This window comes from Mastomys coucha, unplaced genomic scaffold, assembly GCF_008632895.1.
Source record: "Mastomys coucha isolate ucsf_1 unplaced genomic scaffold, UCSF_Mcou_1 pScaffold16, whole genome shotgun sequence".
Taxonomy (NCBI): domain Eukaryota; kingdom Metazoa; phylum Chordata; class Mammalia; order Rodentia; family Muridae; genus Mastomys; species Mastomys coucha.
Window position 1 is genome coordinate 44,273,274 of NW_022196898.1, and position 17,739 is coordinate 44,291,012.

Consider the following 17,739-nt stretch of genomic DNA (forward strand, 5'->3'; position numbering starts at 1 on the left):
CACACACACACACACACACACACACACACACACACCCCATTTGAATGCAGTGCTCATGAAGGCCAGAAGAGGGCACTGTTTCTCCTGAGACTGGAGCTACAGATGGTTGTTAGCAGCTTGATGTGGGTGCTGGGACCAAACCTGGATCCTCTAGATGAGCAGTGAGTGCTCTCAATCTCAGAGCCATCACTTCAGCTCCCAATAAAATATCATAAATTAATATTAGATTATAATCCCAAAGTACAAAGTAAACGCCCATAAATCCATCATAACATAAATGACTAGGAAAAGACAAACGTGTCATGCAGAATTCTAAATAAACCATGTAGATAGCCAAAGCTAAAAAATAAACAAAGCTACCAGGGAAGAAGCATGGTTCCTGTAAAGGACATCAGAGTAGCCAATGACCAACATCAACATCATTAGCAGGGACTACAAGCACACAATACGGGCGGGTGGGTTTTGTTTGTTTTTGAGGTAGGCTTTCTCTCTAGCCCTGGCTGTCCTGGAACTCACTCTAGACAATGTGTATTGTAAACTACACGGACACATTTGTTTCCTCTCTTTGTTTTGTTGGTTCGGGTTCTACAGTAGCTCAGTAGCCCTAAAACTAACTATGCAGCAGATAGTGACCATGATCTCTTAATCTGTCTGCCTCTACTCTGAAGGTGCTGCGACTGCAGGGCCACGTGCCTCCATCCCCCTCTCTCTCTTCCTTTCAAACTTCCTTGGCAAGGTCTCATTATGTAGCCCAGGCTCTCCTTGAACACTTATTTCTCCCGTCTCAAGCTTCCAAGTGCAGATCTCCATGCCTGTTCCAGATCCAAAATGATGCTTGTACCTCTGTGGTCATCACGCCCAAACCTCCTGAGGTCAGATTAGTCCCTGAAAAATAACAGCTTCCGGCAGAGGGCTATCCTACAGCATGCCTGACAAGTTCTCTTCAAAACTGTCAAGGCTCTTCAAAATAAGAGACTGAGAAGCTGTCGGAGCACAGAGGAGCTCAAGGAGGCGAGACCGAACGTGCTGTGGTATTCTGGATAGGATCATGACACACGAACAGACCATTATATAAAAAAAGGAATCTGAGTGGAATATGAACCTTGAAAAATAATAATAATATATCACTAGTGGTTCATGAATTGTAACAAATAAATTACAGAAATATACAGCATTAATAAAAGGGGAACTCTGTGCCAGGGATATGTGGGAACTCTGGGGATTATCTGCTCAGTTTTTCTGTAAATCCATTTTTAAAAAATTTTGTCTCATTATTTTTATCACTAAACTACATGCCCAGCCCTGTAATGTGGTTTTCTTTCAGGTGATGGGCCTTCATGATTGTTTCTTTTCTTCTTGTTTGTGTACTAATTTTTCCTACAATATATGTAGTGGCTATTCCTGGTTGTCAACTTGACTGTATCTGAAATGAACTGCAATCCAGAATTGGAGGGCTCACCTGGTCCTAATCTGGAGGCTGAGAGATAACAAGTTTCCGACCTGAATCTTGGCATGGAGATCTTGAGGTGTAGTGGCTACGAATCCCAGAGGATTGAGATAGAAAGATCTACGAATTCAATCAGGGTCACCTGGGGTTAAGGGTGTGGTAACACCTTTAACCTGGGCCACATCTTTTGCTGGAGACCTATATAAGGAAGAAGAAAAAAGCTCGCTCTTTTTTCAATTGCTTGCCTTGTGGGACTGAGCAACTGCTGGATCCTCGGACTTCCATTCATAGCTGCTGCCGACCATTGTTGGGAGTGGATTGTTGGGAGCTGGACCACAGACTGTAAGTCTGCAATAAATTCCTTACTACATCGAGACTATCATAACTTCTGTGACTCTAAAGAACCCTGACTAATACAATATATGAATACTTTTTGTTATAATAAGAGAAAATTATTAGGTAGGCATTGTGACTTGAGCCTGTAATCCCAGCACTTGCAGGTCTGAAGAAAGAGAGCAGCCTGGGGCTGGTGAGATGGCCCAGTGGGTAAGAGCACTGACTGCTCTTCCAAAGGTCCTGAGTTCAAGTCCCAGCAACCACATGGTGACTCACAACCACCCGTAATGAGATCTGACCTCCTCATAATGAGATCGGACCTCATATACATAAAATAAATAATAAATCTAAAAAAAAAAGGAAAGAGAAAGGCCAAGCCAAGGAGTCTAGGGCCAGCCTGGGCTTACACAGAAAGTTCTAAACTTGTGTGTGATTCTCTACCTCCCAAGTTCTAAGATTACAGGTATATGCCAACATGACCAGCCAATAAATAAAATTATTGACTTAAAGTTTTAACTAGGGGTCCAATGACATGTCTCAGCAAGCAAAGGCCCTTGGGCATACCAGCTGACAACCTGTGTTTAGTCCATGGAATCGATGGGAAACAGAGACCGGAGAATCACTGGGAGTTTAGAGGCTAACTAGCTTGACATTCACTGCTCAGTGGTTAGAGACCCTTGCCTCAATAAGTGGGGAAGGGGACAGGTGAGGTCAGGGGACTTAGAGGATTTTCTGTATCTCTCCCTCATATAAAGTAAAAGTTTAAAAACTGAACTGAATATAAGTATATTATATATATATATATATCATATACAAAATCATACATAAGATTAATACTCTGTAGCAGGAAGAAGATGGTATCTGAGGAGTTAGGAGTCTAACTACCATTATAAAAATGGAAGGGAAAAATTGCCATTGAGAGAGATGATGTTGGGCTGGAGAGATGGCTCAGTGGTTAAGAGCACTGACTGTTCTACCAAAGGTCCTGAGTTCAATTTCTGGCTACCACATGGTAGCTCACAACCATCTGTAATGAGATGTGATGCCCTCTTCTGGTGTGTCTGAAGACAGCTACAGTGCACTCATATAAATAAAATAAATAAATCTTTTTTTTGTGTGTGTGTGGTTTTTCGAGACAGGGTTTCTCTGTGTAGCCCTGGCTGTCCTGGAACTCACTCTGTAGGCCAGGATGGCCTCGAACTCAGAAATCCACCTGCCTCTGCCTCCCAAGTGCTGGGATTAAAGGCATGCACCACCACCGCCCGGCAATAAATCTTTTAAAAGGAGAGAGATGTTTTGCTGGCCTCAGGAGAGCAGCAGCTTGTCACCATGTCTTTGTCTCCTTCCAGGAAAGAGGAGAGCAGCTGGCTTAGGTTTTGTTCCCACAGCTCCAGCTGTGGAGAAGCCAGCGGCTCTGACACAGAGCAACCAGGAAAAAAGGCATGAGCTTGGAGCTTAGCCGACTCTAACCCCCACATCACATACTCCCACATCAAACAACTGACCACTAAAGATGCAGATGGAGAGATGGTGAACTCTATCTAACGTGGGCATTAAAGGGGTGGGCACTGGTCTCCCCTCTCAGCTTGAGAATCTGTAATGAATCCATTTCGATTATAAAAACATGGTACTGTAGACTCAAAAGCTCCTGGCTATGGAGATCAAAGGACCAAGATGGGAGGCTACTGCTGGAACTCTGTAAAAGGCCTTCTAAATAAATACATGGTTTTAACTTATGGGTCGGTGCTGCTGTCCGCTTGGGTCAGCAAGGCTTCCTTTTGCTACAGCTGGCAGTGACTCTGGAGAGTGGTCAAGGTATAGAGAGTACATGACTGTTGGTTGTCAAGCTGTACATAGGACACCTTTCTCACCACTCCACAGGAGGAGGAAGGACAGGGCTGAACCCTTGAACTCACAGCACCTGTGATGAACTGCACACGATCAGCCTAAGAATGGGCCTGTTAACACGCTGTCACAGAAGGAGGGGGTCATGGGACCTACCCGTCCCTGATTATAAGAAGTTATGGGAGAGGGATGGATATTTTCTTCAGTGGTATAACCGCTGGTAAGGTCCTCAGGCTCCTGTAAAGAAACCCTTCCTGAGACAGGCCTTTAATCCCAGCACTCAGAAGGCGGTGAGCCTGAGACTGGCGGACTAACAGGAATCTGCAAACCAGCCAGGTGAGGCTACACAGTGAGACCTTATCTCAAAAAAGAAAGGAAGGGAGGAAGAAAGGAAGGAAGGGAGGGAGGGATGGAGGGAGGGAGAGAGGAAGGAAGGAAGGACTTCATATGCTAATTAAACAACCCTATTGAAAATCATGGAGTCACACACACCAAAAAGACACAAAAGCACAAAGAGGTCTAATTGGAAAGAAGGTCAGCAGGAATGAGAGTGGGAAGGGTAAGAGAGGGTAATTGCCTTGCCCATGGTGTGAGAATGACACTCCCCAACCCCACTGTGTGTGTGTGCACACACACACACACACACACACACACAAGAGAGAGAGAGAAAGAGTCAACTGTGAAGCATGCCTTTTACCCCAGCACTCAGGAAGCAGAGGCAAGTGGATCTCTGTGAGTTTGAAGCCAGCCTGGTCTACAGAGTTAGTTCCAGGACAACCAGAGCTACACAGAGAAACTTGTCTCAAAACAAAACAAAACACAAAAAGAAAGAAAAAGAAACAGACTGCACATAGATGACTGAAGTCCATCTATGAAAATGTCATAATGGAATCCATTGCTATGTAATTAACATACACTCATAAAAACATTAAGAGGAGATCCTTGTGGGCATCTGAAGCCTCCCATAATGGGACCCAGATCTGCTCCAGTTAGCATCAGCCCTCCCCAGTGCTGAGCAGGTCGCTGTGCTTTGCCCACACACCAGTGCTCACAGGACAGACTGGCCCTCTTATGCACATCTTTGCACTGTAGTAAAAGCTACTAACTGGCATATTTCAACACAACATTCAAACAAACAAACAAAACACCAACAAACTCCTGGAACTTAAGGAAGGCAGAGCTAGGAGTGGGAGCACACGCCTGTGATCACTTGAGAGGTGGAGGCTGTTCTGGGTCAGGGTCAGGCGATGCTACATAGTGAGTTCCAGGCCATCGTGGGCAACATGGGTTCCTGGCCCAAAACACAGGAACCAACTAACCAACCAACCAACCCACCAACCATCCAGCCAACCAACCAGCCAACCCAAAAGTCCCAGTTCTGTGATTTCCCAGCTACATAAACTTTGCTTCCTTCTTTGTCTGTAAAATGGGAGTAATAATAAACTCACTGCCTGGGGCTGGAAAGATGGCTCAGTGGTTAAGAGCACTGACTGCTCTTCCAGAGGTCCTGAGTTCAAATCCCAGCAACCACATGGTAGCTCACAACCATCTGTAATGGGGTCTGGTGCCCTCTTCTGGTGTGTCTGAAGCTACTCATATATAATAAATAAAACTTAAAAAATAAAATTAAATTAAATAATAAACCTGCTGCCTTAGTTACTTTAAAATTCCTCCCCAGAGACACCATGACCAGGGCAACTCATAGAAGAGACTTTATTGGTGGCTTAGAGTTTCAGAGGGTGAGTCTATGACCATCATGGCAGGAACAGCAGCAGGCAGGCACTGCACGGGAACATAGCTAAGAATTCACATCTCATCCACAGGCATGAGGCAGAGAGAGCACTAGCTAACCAGGAACAAGGAGGGCTTTCGAAACCTCAAAGCCCACCCCCAGTGACACACCTTCTGAAACAAGGCCACGCCTCCCTATTCTTTCCAAACAATTCCACCAACAGGGGACAACGCACCCAAATATATGAGTCTCTGGGGACCGTGCTCATTCAAACAACCACACCAACTATGAATGCTGTTGATAAAGCTGTGAGTAAAATGGACAAAACTAAAGAAGAACAAAACTCCTGTGCACCCCTGGTGCCTCCTGCATGGAGTTTATATTCTGTCAGACTAAGCGGCTCACAAACGAGAGTATGGATGAGGTCCCTAGAGGAGGTGATGGAGTGACCAGTCGTGGGCACTCTAATCCTCCATTTCTGATAAGGTAAGAAGTCAGTTCTGGGTTAGGACTCTTGGAGATCTAAATGGAAGAAAACTATCCCCTTCCCCCAGGAGAAATGAGAGCTGAGATGTAGCTCCACGATAGAGCCCTTCCCCAGGAGGTACAGGGCCCCAGAATCAGCCCCCAGCACTAGAGGGGAAAAACAGCAAGGAAGATGGGCATGTGGAACATACCTTTAATTCCAGCTCCAGAAAAACTGAGACGGGGGATTGCAAACTCTAGACAAGCCTAGGCGACACAGTAAGATATGGTCTGCCAAAAACCAAAACCAAAACCAAAACCAAACAAACAAAAAAAACCCAAATAAAACAAATAGGAAAAAAAAAGAACTAAGGTAGGACATGGTGTTCAGCACCTTTAATCCTAGCACTTGTGGCAAAAGCAGGCAGATCTCTGTGAGTTCAAAGCCAGCCTGTTCTGTATACAGCTATATAGAAAGACCCTGACTCAAAACAGATAGACAACAACAAAAAATGACAAGAATAGGAGCAGAAAACTGACAAAAGAATGGTTGATAAAAGCCGGGCAGTGGTGGTGCACACCTTTAATCCCAAGTACTAGAAGAGGCAGAGGAAGGTGGATTTCTGAGTTCGAGGCCAGCCTGGTCTACAGAGTGAGTTCCAGGACAGCCAGGGCTACACAGAGAAACCCTGTCTCGAAAAACCAAAAAAGAAAAAAAAAATAGTCAATAAGGCCACTTTAAAATATTTATTTATGGGCTGGAGAGATGGCTCAGCGCGTAAAAACACTGACTGTTCTTCTGAAGGTCCTGAGTTCAAATTCTAGCAACCACATGGTGGCTCACAACCATCTGTAATGAGATCTGACGCCCTCTTCTGGTGCATCTGAAGATAGCTATAATGCACTTATTTATAACAATAAATGAATCTTTGGGCCAGAGTGAGCAGGGAGTGAGTGAGCCGGACTGACTACAACAAGCAGAGGTCCTAAATTCAATTCTTAACAACCACATGAAGGCTCACAACTATCTGTACAGCTATAGTGTACTCATAAACATAAAATAAATAAATATTTTAAAATAAAAATAAATAAAAAAATTGCTGGCTGACAGGAGCCTGATATAGCTGTCTCCTAAGAGGCCTGACTAATACAGAAGTAGAGGCTCACAGCCATCCATTGGACTGAGCACAGGGTCCTCATTGAAGGAATTAGAGAAAGGACCCAAGGAGCTGAAGGGTTTGCAGCTCCATAGGAGGAACAACAATATGAACTAACTAGTACCCTCAGAGCTCCCAGGGACTAAACCACCAACCAAAGAGTACACATGGTGGGACTCATGGCTCCAGCTGCATATGTAGCAGAGGATGGCCTAGTGGCTCATCAGTGGGAGGAGAGGCCCTTGATCCTGTGAAGGTTCTATGCCCCAGTGTAGGGGAATGCCAGGGCAAGGAAGCAGGAGAGGGTAGGTTGTTGAGCAGAGGGAGGGGGAGGGAACAGGGTTTTTTTTTCCCTGGAGGACAAACAGGGAAAGGAGATAGATATCATTTGAAATTTAAATAAAATATCCAATAAAAATAATTTTTAAAATCTTTCTTTTCTTTTTTTTCTTTTCTTTTCTTTCTTTCTTTTTTTTTTTTTTTTTTTTTTTTTTTTGGTCTTTTTGAGACAGGGTTTCTCTGTATAGCCCTGGCTGTCCTGGAACTCACTCTGTAGACCATTCTGGCCTCCAACTCAGAAATCCGCCTGCCTCTGCCTCCCAAGTGCTGGAATTAAAGGCATGCGCCACCACTGCCCAGCCTAAAAATCTTTTTTAAAAAGACTTATTTATTTACTTTATGTATATGAGTATACTGTAGCTGTACAGATGATTGTGAGCCAGCATGTGGTTGCTGGGATTTGAACTCAGGACCTTCGGAAGAACAGTCAGTGCTCTTACCCACTGAGCCATCTCACCAGCCCAAATAAATCTTTAAATATACATACATATATATATATATTTGAGACACTCTCTCTATATAGTGCTGGCTGTCCTAGAACTCACCATGTATACCAGGCTGGCCTCAAACTCAGAGATCTGCCTCCCAAGTGCTAGAGTTAAAACCATACCTGGTCTCTTTCTTTCAAAATGTATATTTATTTAAATTACGAATTATGTGTGTTGTGTGTTTGTGGGTATGTGCATGTGAGTGCTGGTGCCCATGGAGCCTGAAGTCAGATTCCCCTGTAGCTGGAGCTGCATATGGGTGCTGGGAAATAAAAGTGACAACAGGACACCCTCCTAATCACTGAGCCATCTTTTCAGCCTCTGCTTTAAAACATATAATTGGATGTTATAGGCTTTTTGAACCTGTTTCCAGGTAGGGTGCGGCTCTGCCCTTACACACCTTTAATCCCTCTGGCTGCAATACAACCACAACTTTAGTGCTCTCCTTTAATCCCAAACAATGAAGGTAAGATTAGTTTGTAGAAGAAAGCACCCAAGTTTGAAAGTGATGTCTAGCCAGTTGGTGGTGACGCACGCCTTTAATCCCAGCACTTGGGAGGCAGAGGCAGGTGGATTTCTGAGTTCAAGGCCAGCCTGGTCTACAGAATGAGTGAGTTCCAGGACAGTCAGGGCTACACAGAGAAACCCTGTCTCGAAAAACCAAAAGAAAAAAAATTCATGTGCGTGTGTTTGCCGTTTATGGAGGACAGAGGACAACTTTGGGTGTTGGTCTTCACCTCCTGGCTTGTTTCACGGGTGAGCTCTTTCTCGTTGGCCACAGCTGGAAGTGTTCCCTCCCCAAGTCTCCACCTCGCATCTCACCTTAGGAGTGCTGGCTTTACAGCACAGGCCGACACCTGCATTGCTTTGACACAGGTTCCATGGAAAGGAACTCAGGTTTTATGGATTGAGCAATTTCCCTGGCCTGATAAAACCATTTTTCTACCTAACAAGGAACTAACAAAAGGTTAAATAATAATAGTAACAATCAGGCTGTGGTGAGATTTCCTTCAGATGGACATTGGCTGTGCTGGGTAGCTTTCTGTCAAATTGACGCAAGCAAGGACCATCTGGGAAGAAGGAGTTAATTGGGAAGTTGACTTCATCAGATGGGCCTGTGGGCAAGTCTGTGGGGCAGTTTCTTGATTGATGATTGGCGTGAGAGGGCCACCACTGAGCTCTGTCCTCTGTCTGGAAAAGAAGCTGAGAAAGCTCTAGAGAGAAGTCAGTCAGCAGCTCTCCCCCAAGGCCTCTGCTTCAGTTCCTGCCCCCAGGTTCCTGCCTCTACTTCAAAGACTGACAGGGATTCCACCAAGGGTTGGGTCCTATTGTTTTACCCTAACAAAAGGAAGCCAATTTAAAGGGAAGCGCACCTCCAGGGAAGACTAAACAATCTCTTGATGGTTTTTTAGTGTTTTTATTTTTATTTATATGTTTATTTATTTTGGTTTTTCAAGACAGGGTTTCTCTGTATAGCCCTGGCTGCCCTGAAACTCACTCTGTAGACCAGGCTGGCCTTGAACTCAGAAATCCGATTGCCCCTGCCTGTGCCTCCCAAGGGCTGGGATTAAAGGCGTGCACCACCACTGCCCGGCAGTGTTTTTATTCTTAATCTAGAAATCCTACTGTTAAAATCTGTCCTAAATAGTCACATATTTTGCAATAAAAGTCTCACAATGTTTGTTAAAGAGCTATTTATGGCTGCAAAAGATCTGAAACAAACTAGCCGAGGTGACTCACACCTACAGCTCTAGCCCTCAAAGAGGCTAAGGCAGAAAGAGGTCAGTCTGAGGTATCTATGGAGTTCTAAGTCAGCCTGGGCTACACAGTAAAACCTTGTTTTAAACAACAAATTCTGAAATGACATAAGTGGTCTAATAATAGATGATAAAACACACAAACACAGCTGGGGGCGGTGGTGGCACACACCTTTGATCCCAGCACTTGGGAGGCAGAGGCAGGTGGATTTCTGAGTTCGAGGCCAGCCTGGTCTACAGAGTGAGTTCCAGGACAACCAGGACTACACCAGGAAACCCTGTCTCAAAAAAACAAACAAAAAACCAACCAAACAAACAAAAAAACAAACAAAGAAAAAAAAAAAAAGAAAGAAAGAAAGAAAGAAAAAAGTTTATTTGGGGTGTAGTAGTACAAGCTTGTTATCCCAGGAAGACTGAGGCAGGATCATCATGAGTTAGAAGCCAGCCTGTTTGCCTTGCATAGAAAGAACATGTCTTGAAATTATTTTCCCACATACTAAATAACAATTCATTGAATAGATGTTATCAGAGGCCTCACTGTGATCCCCACTGTCTAGCATTGTGTCTGGTATGTAGTAGGTGCTCAGTAAATATCTGTCGTTTGAACATGTGTTTCTGTGAGTTATAAAGACTCCCTTCTGGTTCTTTTTGTTGTTTTCCTTCTTTGGTCTGAGAATAATTATAAAACATTAGTGCAATAAACCACCAATTTAAAGGCCCTTAATTATATACTACATTGTCTTTTATTGTTCCCTTAATTATATTAGGAATTTAAATTTGTCCTCCTTGACAAGAGCACTGGTTCCACAAATCAATTCCATTCGATTAACGCTTATTGAACACAATGTATTAAGTACCACAATCTGTCCCATCAAACCTTCTGTTCGTAGAATAGAAACATCAAAAGAGAACGCGTAATGCTAACACTAGGGAGATTGTAGCAAGAGGAATGCAAATTGGAGGCCGGTATGGGTTACATAGCAAGAGTCTGCCAATAAAATGGATGGGACGGATGGAGGGAGAAAGTGAGCCTTATGAGATGGTAAATACTCTTGTTGCCAAGTGGCTAGGAAACAGGCTGACTAGCTCGTTGTCCTTTGACCTCCTTGCACAAGTCATGGTGCGCACGTCACCCCCCCACACACACACACAAACAAATAATGTGATTTTAAAAATTAAAGAGATTCCAATAGTGATAATCAGACATTGTCAGGTTGGGGATCAATAAATTCTTCAAGGCGGTCTAGGAAAGTGGTGGGTAGAGGGTAGGGTTCAGTTGACTCGATAGGTAATAAGAATCTGTCAGGCTCTTGACAGGGAGCTAATGTTATGTTAATAGATGCGGGAGAAGCTAATACCACAGAAGAGTCTGAGCTACAAGAATGAGCCTTTCTCTCCTGCTTTGATATCTGTCCCCAGGCATGACATCAAGTCCTGTCTCTGGTGTACAGTCAAGACAGCAGTGAGAGCCTGGGGAGAAAGGGGAGGGATTCAGAAGAGGGCTGATCCAACCCGCTTACAGAAAGCGTTATCTACGTTGCCGTCGGCGCCGAGGGATTAATTCGAGAAGTTCCGAACCAAACCCGGTCAGAGCCACCAGGTCGAAGCCTTACCTGCCGTCCCTCCCCCACTCGGGGCCCGGGCAGCCGCCAACTTGAAATTTGCTTTTCTTCTTCCAGCCGGCGTTCTAGGCCCGCCTCCCCGACTTCTCCATTGGTGGGTTTTCCTGGCCAATCGACGAGAGCGGAGGCGGGAGAGGCGAGGAGGGGGAGGGAGCAAGCCTAACCGGAACTGAGGCTTGGGAAGTGGGGCGCGCTTGAGACTTGGGGGTGCAGAATTCACCTCTTCAGCCCAGACAGAACAGACTCTGGATGGCAGGAGTCGGCTAAGATGATTCGATACTCAGAACTCATCCAGACACGTGGCAGAGCCAGAAGAGGAGAACTGCTGCTGGGAAACGTAGCCCTGGGTTAGAGACACCAGACTGCTCAGCTGTTAACAGCTTTGCCTGCTGGAGTTCCCAGAACCCTCCAGGAGGCTCCCAACTGCCTGACTCCAGCGCCCTCTTGTGGCTAAGGACATCACTCACTCACACACACACACACACACACACACACACACACACACACACACACACTCCTCCCAACTGCCTGACTCCAGCTCCCACACATAAACACACACCTCTTCTGGCTTAGGACATCACATACACACACACACCTCCCAACCGCCTGACTCCAGCGCCCTCTTCTGGCTTAGGACATCACACACACACACACACACACACACTCACTCACACACACCTCTTTATTAATCTTCTTCAGTCTCCAGCACTACCATTAAGTAATCTTTAAAAGATGTTTTTCTTACACAGAGAAACCCTGTCTCAGGAAAAAAAAATGTTTTTCTAAAGGCAAGGTCTGGCTACCCAATCTAGGCTAGCCTTGAACTCTTGATATTCTTGACTCTGCTACCAAGCTCAAGCCCCAAATGCATCATCACTGTGGATTGTTGCTGTGTCTGAGAAGGGAGGGAGGGAGGGGCGCTTGGGATCAGAGAAGTCATTGGGGAGAGAAGGCAGGAACCCAGTGGATTTTTTTCTTTCTCTCTCTCTCTCTCTCTCTCTCTCTCTTTCTTTCTTTCTTTCTTTCTTTCTTTCTTTCTTTCTTTCTTTCTTCACTTTCCACTGCCTTTCAAGGCCCATCAAGGGATCAAGGGAAGGGGGTGGAGTAGAAAGAGGCATTCTTTCACAGAATAGAAATAAAGGGAAATACTTCAGGATGGAGGTAAAACTAGGAGTTAGTTAATATGCCAGAGGTCCGAGAAAATGGCCTTTAGACTGGGAAGTTGCGTGTGAATGACACATACTCGGTTTTTGGAATAGTATAAAAACATAGCTGTGGAGCTTTTGGGGAACTTGCTTAACCTCATTATCTGTTGTAAGAAGACGATAGTTCCCACCTCATAGAGTTGTGAGGGTTGGAGATGATGTATGTATGCAAAGCACTCAGCACACATCGATAGCTAGTAAAAGTGGGTGATTTCCCTACAACTATTTTTCCTCCTTTCCCGGTAACGTTATTTTTTGTATCTGTGCATGATGACGTCCACCATTTGAGTCCTTCATGATCCTCAGTGTGCTTTCAAAACCCTTAATACCCATCTGATGCCTTCACTTCCCTTGGTACCATCCAGCTGGACACAAACTCATCCCTAAACTATGCAGATGGAAGCCTTGGTAACCATGGAGACAGGGCAGGTGGCAGGGAGAGGCAGAGGCAGTGAGCAACAGATAGGAAGAGACAAGGAGTGATTCAGGCAGGGACCTTCAAGGGAGAGGGAAAAATAAGTCTAAGGGAGTAAAGAGATGTAATGAACGCATCCGTGCAACAGGGTTCGGTCATCACTCTGCCTTTTTCTACTTCCTATGCACACCCCTTAAAATATTGTAAAGAGGGAATTTGAGAATGCCCCTTGCCCTAAAAATTCCCTGGGAAAACCACCTTCCTCACATTCCTAATGGGGCCCAAGGGAAATGAGATCCAAGTGTCTCTATGGTGTGTGATGTTTGAGAGGGGTGCAGCAGGGGTAGACTGCTGTCTGATTCCAGTCTATACTTTCCCTGATATTTAAACTACGGGAAGGGAGCCACATCTCCTGCCTCTCTGCTCTGTGTGGACGCTGCTGCAGATCCCAACCGCCTCCCTACACCCTTCTGCACAGTGTGCCATATGCCGTGTGTGGCAGTCAGGTCTGGCATACCGAAGCTCATGGAGATCTGTTGAAGATCGACGAAGAATCTGGATGGTTCCTGAATGGGTCGTGGGAGAGTCCCCTAAGGAGCGCTTAGGTTTGTTTGGGCTGGGGAGGTGGGTTAAGAAAGGGAAGTCAAGATTGGAGGGGCTAGGTGCTTTTTCTTCCCCTTAAGGATTTATAGGTTTATATGTGTGCGCATGGGGGTGGGGAGCGGCTTGGTGCCGGACGCCCCCACCCGCAGAGACTGGGCTATAAATAGCACAGAAGAGCTCCGCCCCCACCCCCCCTCTTCTCTCCTCCGGAGCCGGCGCTGTGCCCGGGGCGCACCGGGAGGAGGGACCAGGATCCAGCGCTGGGGCGCAGATACTGACACCAAGGGAATCCGGGTACCCCCCCCCCCACGCCATGTGGGTCCCCAGGTACCCGGCTCCTCCACCCCAGAGGCCCCCATGGCCCGGGCCTCAATCTTGACCAGGCAGAAATTATGCGGACATTCAGGTATCTATTTGGGGGTACAGCCTGGGAGGGGGAAGAACAAGGAGCAACGGGGAACATAGCAAAGGCAAAAGAAACCCTAATTCTTCCTCCACCCCTTTAGGTCCCAATTGCAATCTACTTCCTCCCCCCGCTTCCCCCCACTCAATTTTTGGGGATGTGGCAATCTAAAAGAGATTAGGAATAGAAATATGTGTATGACTGTACGGGTGCATGTGTGTGGGTGGGTGGCGTTCAGTATCCTAGAGAGGGGGATTCCAAGTGTGGATAAGAAAAGGGGGATGTTGGAAAGGTCTGATAAGCCGTGGGGTGCGAATGGGGGGTGGGAATATCTGTGCGCGTGCATGTGCTCTCATCCTTCAGTGCGGGTAGTGCACCCTTCCCACCTCCTCTGGCATGCTTTGGGGGGGGGATGGGACGGTTCAAAGGCAGGAGTCAAAAGGAAAGACTGTGCGTTGTAATCCTCCCCCACCCCTAGTCATACTTCATGTGCGTTCATCAGTGCCTCAGTTTCCCTGCTGAGCCTGTCAATGAGCTCTCTCTCTTTTTCACAGGGATAGGCTTCACTACCGAGACCTCAGGCCTCTCCTAACCACCACCTCCATAGATATCTTAGATATCTTCGGCAGGTCCCAGTCCCGGCTCCATCGGTGCTTTAGCCCGAGCCGCAGCTATGCTGCACACCGAGGGCCACGCTCTTCTTCGGGCTGTGGGACAGGGTAAGCTACGCTTGGCCCGTTTGCTTCTGGAGGGAGGAGCCTACGTGAATGAGGGTGATGCCCAGGGGGAGACGGCGCTAATGGCGGCCTGTAGGGCCCGTTACGACGACCCTCAGAACAAGGCGCGCATGGTACGTTATCTCTTGGAGCAAGGCGCGGATCCCAACATCGCAGACCGTTTAGGACGCACCGCGCTCATGCATGCTTGCGCCGGGGGTGGGGGAGCCGCAGTGGCCTCTCTGCTCCTTGCCCACGGCGCAGACCCCTCAGTCCGAGATCACGCTGGCGCCTCGGCGCTTGTCCACGCCCTGGACCGAGGGGACCGCGAGACCCTTGCCACACTGCTGGACGCCTGCAAGGCCAAGGGCACGGAGGTCATCATCATAACCACGGATACCTCGCCCTCGGGCACCAAGAAGACCAGGCAGTATCTTAATTCCCCACCGTCCCCGGGGGTAGATGACCCTGCACCCGCCCCTCCTAGTCCAGGGGTCTGCACGTCGCCTTCAGAAGTCCAGCTGCAGACTGCAGGAGGAGGACGCGGGTTGTTATCCCCTCGCGCCCAGGAAGAAGAGGAGAAAAGAGACATTTTTGAATTTCCTTTTCCTAAGCCCCCTGATGACCCTTCCCCTTCCGAGCCTCTTCCCAAGCCACCTCGACATCCTCCAAAACCACTCAAAAGGCTCAATTCCGAGCCCTGGGGCCTTGTGGCTCCTCCTCAACTGGTCCCTCCTGCGGAAGGGAGGCCTGGCTTGGAGCGCCTAGCTGCTGAATTCAACGGCTTGACCCTGACTGGTAGACCGCGTCTTTCTCGGCGTCACAGCACCGAAGGCCCGGAGGACCCGCCCCCATGGGCGGAGAAAGTGACGGGTGGGGGTCCTCTCTCGCGCCGAAACACTGCGCCCGAGGCTCAGGAGTCTGGTCTGCCTTCAGGACTAAGGCAAAAACTGAGCCGCATGGAGCCAGTGGAGCTCGACACCCCTGGACATTTTTGCCCCGACTCCCCCGAATCCAGCCGCTTATCCCTGGAGCGCCGGCGATACAGCGCCTCTCCGCTGACTCTCCCTCCAGCGGGCTCAGTTTCCTCTCCACGCCAGTCCCAGGAAAGTCTGCCCGGGGCTGTATCCCCTCTGAGCGGACGGAGGCGGAGTCCAGGGCTGCTAGAGAGAAGGGGCTCCGGGACCTTGCTCCTGGACCACATCTCGCAAACGCGACCGGGTTTCTTGCCTCCTCTCAACATCAGTCCCCACCCTCCCATCCCCGACATTCGCCCCCAACCCGGAGGTCGAGCACCCTCACTGCCTGCCCCTCCACACTCTGGGGCACCAGGGTCTCCCAGGACCAAGCGCAAGTTGGTGAGGCGCCACTCCATGCAGACTGAGCAGATTCGCCTGCTAGGGGGTTTCCAGAGTCTAGGCGGGCCTGGGGAACCTGGGCGCTGAAAGAAATGAGGGGTGCCAAGGAGGGGGAGGGTCAGGACCCTGATAGAGGGAGAACCAGCTGATACCTCGGACACGGGATCTCTTGCATGTGCTCCTGGCACTGTGCACGCACACATGGGTAAGCATGTGTCCACAAGCATAGTACACTTACTAGCGAGAAGGATAAATACTGTGTTTACTGGGCGTATAGACCCACGCATTCGTGCCCTGGTCATTTCACAAGTACACGGGATTACTTGGGAACCCATAGGCACAGCACACCAACAGACAGAGGACCACTTGTGCTAGGGTCCCAGACTCACATTTGTTCAGAAGCAGCAAGGAGCCCCCACTCATGGCTGGTCTCCTGTACCTTTGCCCTCCTAAAGAAGCAATCCCTTGCTTTCCATGTATGCCCTGCAACGTGACCTATCATGTCCTCCTTGAACACTCTGCTTTCTCTTCATGACTATCTCACCCCATTCCACAGGCCTTGCTTCTCCATGCCTGGCTCCTTGCTCACACCCTGCTTCCATCTGCTTTTCAGGATGTCTTCTTCACTACTCTTGGGGTTCCTGAAGCAGCTCCCAATCTCGGTTCTGTTGTTGCCCTTCCATACCCCCCCTTCTCAATTTCCTGCTTTTTATTCCTTCCCTGTGCCCCACCCTACCCCCCTCAACACACATACCACTACAGATTGTCTTGTTTACCCCAGGGATAGGTCATGGGCTCAAAGTTGCTCTTCTGTGTGTCTGAGCTTATGAACATCCCCCACAGGTAGAAATGGGAAGCAAGCCTAAGTCAGTCCTCTAACCACTTGACATGTCAAATAAATGTGTTCAGAAGTCTGTTTCGTCACTGCTGGCTGAAGGTGTGGGCTGGAGGTGAAGAGAGGGCATGGGAGGGGGAGGCTTACAGTCACAGCTACTCAGGGAGCCAATCTAGAAGCTGCGGCTACCTTCTTTCCAGGAGACCAACTGACCAGTAGTGCTTGTTGAAAAAAAGGCAAATGGGCCCTGTGTTCTGAAGGCTTTAAGGCATTTGGTAGGCCTTCCCCCTAGCCTCCCCATGCCTGACCTTTAATGCTTTAAGATTCTTACAGAGTGCCCCCCCTTCTCCATAAGCAGAAGCCACTCCTATGTCTGGACCACACAGGTTTTGTTGTTGTTGTTGTTGTTTTAAATACAGGGTTTAATTTCACTTCACCAGGTGTGCCTCATTCATTTTCTTCTCCCCTCCATTGTCCCAGGTCTCTTAGCCTCCATTGTCCCAGGTCTCTTAGCCACCCTAGGAGAGAGGATGGGGGTGGTGACTTCACCTAGGGGGAAAAAGGAGTGGCAGTCAATAAAAGGGCGTTACAGCATGAGTGCAGGGATGTCTGCTGGGAACAACGTCCTTACCTGGATGAAGTACCCTTTCCATCTATGTCCTGACTTTCTCTGTTTGATAGGTTTCTGCATTTATTCTAGCTCACTCTTCTTGTACAGGGATGAACATATTCTATGTTCTCTGACTTCCTTAGTGAATAGGTGAAATCAGAAAACCATCCCTGAATGTAGAAGAGTGAAAAAAGAAAAACATTTGGATCAGAATACTTAATGTCTGAATCTCCCTTACCATTTAGCCATTTGATTAGGGACAGTGTATCTAATTTTCCTAAGCATCACTTTTTTTGTTTTGTTTTGTTTTGTTTTGAGACAGGGTTTCTCTTTGTAGCATGTCCTGGAACTCACTCTGTAGACCAGACTGGCCTCGAACTCAGAAATCCACCTGCCTCTGCCTCCC

The 17,739-nt window shown here is 47.7% G+C and overlaps 2 protein-coding genes and 1 long non-coding RNA gene across 4 annotated transcripts in view; 1 reads left to right on the forward strand and 2 right to left on the reverse strand.

The window, feature by feature from the left end:
• Positions 1-11,333, reverse strand: part of Polr3gl (RNA polymerase III subunit G like) — a 17,822-nt gene extending 6,489 nt beyond the window's left edge. Inside the window, exon 1 of the mRNA XM_031374893.1 lies at positions 11,180-11,333. The gene's annotated coding sequence lies outside the window, so the exon portion shown is untranslated. The remainder of the gene's footprint in view (positions 1-11,179) is intronic.
• An 840-nt stretch (positions 11,334-12,173) lies between these two features.
• Ankrd34a (ankyrin repeat domain 34A) lies at positions 12,174-17,159 on the forward strand. 2 transcript variants are annotated; one of them, XM_031374896.1, is made up of 2 exons: positions 12,174-13,413; positions 14,369-17,159. In XM_031374896.1, exon 2 carries the CDS (start codon positions 14,488-14,490, stop codon positions 15,973-15,975), a length of 1,488 nt encoding a protein of 495 aa, XP_031230756.1. In that variant the 5' UTR covers positions 12,174-13,413; positions 14,369-14,487; the 3' UTR covers positions 15,976-17,159. The 2 variants fall into 2 exon arrangements, with proteins under 2 accessions (XP_031230756.1, XP_031230754.1); XM_031374894.1 differs by lacking the exon at positions 12,174-13,413 and adding an exon at positions 13,568-13,817.
• LOC116093462 lies at positions 16,981-17,468 on the reverse strand. The gene is made up of 2 exons (XR_004119722.1): positions 17,355-17,468; positions 16,981-17,272 (listed from the first exon to the last, which is right to left on the reverse strand). It is a non-coding gene; the product is annotated as an uncharacterized LOC116093462 (long non-coding RNA).
• Positions 17,469-17,739: the final 271 nt, after the last annotated feature.